Below are 4,421 nucleotides of genomic sequence, written 5' to 3' on the forward strand. Positions count from 1 at the left end.
ATATATATATATAATGTTAATATATAAAAAATGTCTAATTACTAATAGGTTTCATATGTTTTTACTTCATGTGACAATCTATTTCATATATGGAAGCATACTATATGTACATATATTACATTTGCATATGGGACTGGTGGGTCTTGAACTGGAAATGGATGAAACTAACTATATAAGTACATCGCTACAATAGTACTTTTATTTATTTATTTTTGTTATTAACATTAAAGGCTGATTTACCTCACTTGTATATTAATTTTACCAAGTGTTTACCTAGAAGGAATCTTCTGCTGCTATTTATGAATTCTCAAAAGTGTCAATTGGTCATTTGTAATATATTTTTAATATTAATTTAAGGACATTTTTATTTACTTTTGTACATTAAGCAGTTTAACTTCTCCACTCTAAAATCTAGACCCTGGAAAAAAAAGGAGAAAAAAAAGAGAGGGCAGTTGAGAACCACTATTGTAGAGTTCATAGTGTCTCATGGGAAAGCTCACAGCAGTGTTGATTTTTCCGTTCTCATTGGTCATGCTGTCTCTGTGGTGAAGGTTGGCGAAAGGCTTGGCTGCACCCCATGACTCCAGGTATCTGGTCATCCTCACTGAAGCTCTCATTTTAGCCCCATCCATGGTGTGTCTAGGTCTGTAGTGATGCTGAGGACTTTTTCTCTCTGCCTAAAAAAAAAAAATTGACCGCAGTCTAGACAAACTTCACTTAACCTACTCGGCTGCATTTTGTAAGTACTTTGGACAACTTAGCAACATGATATATATTGCCACAAGATTTTATAATGACAGCAGCATCGCCAATAATGGCTAGGTTTTGAAAGAATGCTTTAGACTTGAAAGAAACAACAGCGACTGTTTATTTGTTCTTCATACCTTTGGGTTGATCACTAAGTAGGTTACAACTCCATGCTCTTTTAGATAAGTTTCACGTTCCTGGCCATCTCCATCTTCAACCTTATATGCCCCATTCAAGTGTTCAAGAGTCACTGAGGTGATGTGGACTCGGCTATTCATCAAGAACTTGCAATTACTATCATTTTTCTCAAAAGATTCTTAACAATTTCACATCTTCTACAAACTGAAAATGATTATGAATAGATTTAATAAAAAAAATTAAGCATACAATTAAATAAAAACCCCACAATCGCTCACCCAGGTACACCACCTGCTTCCATGTGATTGGCTAAAGTTACATCATGTGACCAGACATCATATTGCCATTTCTGGAGGCCAATCACACCACAGAGAACATTTCCAGAGTGAACACCCACTCGCATGTTAATATCCACTACTGTGGCGTCTCGCACTTTCCTATAAAGAAAAGGAAGGAAATAACACATCCCATCACACATCAGAGCATCGATTTAACCTTATACCATAACACGATTAGAAACACATTTAGACGAGACATGGCTTTGACCTTTTAAAAGGCATGACCTTTTGAATGTTGTTTTTGTCACTCCAATTCACAAGTTGCAAGAGATGCATCAGTGAGCATGGTGACCATGATCCTGATAAAAATGTATAATTTACTCATCCTGTTGCTCTAAAGCCATGACTTTCTTTCTTCCTTAGAGCATAAAATAAGACACTTAACACAATGTCATAGCTGCTCTTTTCCATACAACATATTTGAGCAGGATTTCGAGTTCCAAAAAAGCATGATAAAAATTTTTCTCAAAAGATTCTTAACAATTTCACATCTTCTACAAACTGAAAATGATTATGAATAGCTTTAATAAAAAAAATTAAGCATACAATTAAATAAAAACCCCACAATCGCTCACCCAGGTACACCACCTGCTTCCATGTGATTGGCTAAAGTTACATCATGTGACCAGACATCATATTGCCATTTCTGGAGGCCAATCACACCACAGAGAACATTTCCAGAGTGAACACCCACTCGCATGTTAATATCCACTACTGTGGCGTCTCGCACTTTCCTATAAAGAAAAGGAAGGAAATAACACATCCCATCACACATCAGAGCATCGATTTAACCTTATACCATAACACGATTAGAAACACATTTAGACGAGACATGGCTTTGACCTTTTAAAAGGCATGACCTTTTGAATGTTGTTTTTGTCACTCCAATTCACAAGTTGCAAGAGATGCATCAGTGAGCATGGTGACCATGATCCTGATAAAAATGTATAATTTACTCATCCTGTTGCTCTAAAGCCATGACTTTCTTTCTTCCTTAGAGCATAAAATAAGACACTTAACACAATGTCATAGCTGCTCTTTTCCATACAACATATTTGAGCAGGATTTCGAGTTCCAAAAAAGCATGATAAAAGTAGCACCATAGCACAACAAAAGTAGGCCCTGAGTTTCTTATGCTATATTATGACTTCTGATGCCATACAATTGCATCATGTGGGGACAAAATTTACATTTACATCTAGCACATTCTAAACTGCAGTTTTGTGATCAGTCACAAGTGATTTGTAAGTGGGATTTTAGTAGTTTAAGGCCTGGTTTCACAGACAGGGCTTAGACTAATCCAGGATTAGGCCATAGCTCAATTAAGACATTTAAGTGATTTTTATAAATGTGCCTTATCAACTAGATGCGCCCCAGAGACAGATCCCCTGTGAAGACAACCATCGGCAAAAGACCACCGGAAACAGACAAGTCCTCTGCACCTGTGTTGCAGCCTGGAATTAAACCACACCATGCTCGTTTCGTCAGTCCAGGGGAGAACTGTCCCCCCGACTGAGCCTGGTTTCTCCCAAGGTTTTTTCTCCATTTCTGTCACCGATGTAGTTTTGGTTCCTTGCCACTGTTGCCTTTGGCTTGCTTAGTTGGGGACGCTTGACTGATTGCACAGACACTATTGGAAGAGAGCTTAACTGGATGAGGACATCACTGAATCAACAATGAACTGACTTTAGCTGGACAAATTACTCTGTTATTGTTTTCTTGCATCATTAACAAACTATGCTCCTGTTTAACACTGTAAAGTTGCTTTGACACAACCAGTATTGTATAAAGTGCTTTACAGATAAAGGTGACTTGATTTGACTTGACTTAGAAAAAACATTACTGGTGTGCATCTTGAGACAAAACAACGGCACTGATGTATATTTTAAGATCAGTCAGTGCAAGTTTCTTTCCGTTGAAACAGCGCAGGCTTACATTTTAGTCTGGGACTAGGCTTAAGCCTTGTCTGTGAAACCGGGGGTATGAGTTACAACAGAGAGTAAGATCTATAGCGAAACTGATCTGAACTTAACAGATCCTGATCAATACGATTTTGTAATTTATTCAAGAATTTTCTCAGCAGTGAGAACATTATTCAAAATTTCTACTTTTGGAGACACAGTCTTCTGAACAAATAAAGTGCAAAGAAATAAGTGAAGAAACACATCAATTGCATAATTTACAGTATGATCTGGTCCAAAACCTGGCTAACTTCATGTAAAAGCATCTTACAGGCATGTTACCAATGTAATGGTTATTTAAAAGGTTATGTAATTTCATCATGGCCCCTGTTAAGAATTTTCCAGTCAATAGATTTTGTAAAAAATCAATCAATCAATCAATCCGCCAGCCAATAGTGAGGTTTCATGACAATTATGATTCCACCATAGAGGTCAGCTACCTCAAATGTAGTAAAAAAAAAAAAAATGAGTACTCTGGAAATTAAATTGCCTATAATGCACTAGCCCAGCGGTGGCGAACTCCGGCCCTGCAGAGTACAGCTCCAACCCTAATTAAAACTCACCTGCCTGTAGCTTTCTAGTAACCCTTCAGACCTTGATTAGCTTGTTCAGGTGTGTTTGATTAGGGTTGACGCAAAACTCTGCAGGGCTGCGGCTCTCCAGGACCGACGTTCGCCACCCCTGCACTAGCCTGTCATTGGTAGTCACTGCATAGTTGCATAAAGTTCATAGACATAGACATGACAAAAAGTACTCGGTTACTAACATAACCTTGTTTCCCTGAGATACAGGAATGAGTACTGCCTCTTGCTAAAGACGCTATGGGAAAAATACTATTTTCTCCTGAACTGAAGCCTTTTTCAATCACGCAGTGAAACTGCACGGCCATTGGTTCGTGCAGTGTATTAAAAATGAACCAATGGCGACAAAGCCCGCCAGAATGGGCGGGGCCATCTGGCTATATAAGCGGGCGTTTGCCACAGGATTCTCAGGATGCTTTGACTGAAGCAATGACTGAGTCATGCGGCTGCATAGCACGGCTAGCAACGCAGTACTCGTTCACGTATCTCAGGGAACCGACGTTATGTTAGTAACCGTGTACGTACCATGTACGTTCCCTGTCAATACTGCTCTCGTACTGTGTCTTGCTAAAGACGCTATGGGAACACATCTGTAAGCAGACTCGTCACCGTCCTGTATGAAGCCGATGAGTGTGGTGTCATCTGCAAACTTCAGG

General features: G+C 38.9%; 1 protein-coding gene across 1 annotated transcript; it reads right to left on the minus strand.

Moving 5' to 3' along the window:
• Nucleotides 1-404: 404 nt before the first annotated feature.
• On the minus strand, nucleotides 405-1,575 carry LOC107576094 (adenylate cyclase type 2-like). Its single transcript, XM_016262355.1, has 3 exons — nucleotides 1,164-1,575; nucleotides 885-1,017; nucleotides 405-677 (listed from the first exon to the last, which is right to left on the minus strand). The coding sequence occupies exons 1-3, from the start codon at nucleotides 1,361-1,363 to the stop codon at nucleotides 405-407; spliced, it is 606 nt and encodes a 201-aa protein (XP_016117841.1). The 5' UTR covers nucleotides 1,364-1,575.
• Nucleotides 1,576-4,421: the final 2,846 nt, after the last annotated feature.

This window comes from Sinocyclocheilus grahami, unplaced genomic scaffold (assembly GCF_001515645.1).
Source record: "Sinocyclocheilus grahami isolate Dianchi unplaced genomic scaffold, SAMN03320097.WGS_v1.1 scaffold3204.1, whole genome shotgun sequence".
Taxonomy (NCBI): Eukaryota; Metazoa; Chordata; class Actinopteri; order Cypriniformes; family Cyprinidae; genus Sinocyclocheilus; species Sinocyclocheilus grahami.

Coding starts and splice junctions, on each gene's coding strand:
- LOC107576094 (XM_016262355.1), bottom strand. CDS start 1,363: ATGTGTGATGGGATGTGTTATTTCCTTCCTTTTCTTTATAGGAAAGTG. Junction 1,018..1,163: donor GAAGCAGGTGGTGTACCTGG/GTGAGCGATTGT, acceptor CTTGATGAATAG/CCGAGTCCACATCACCTCAG. Junction 678..884: donor ACTTAGTGATCAACCCAAAG/GTATGAAGAACA, acceptor TTTTTTTTTTAG/GCAGAGAGAAAAAGTCCTCA.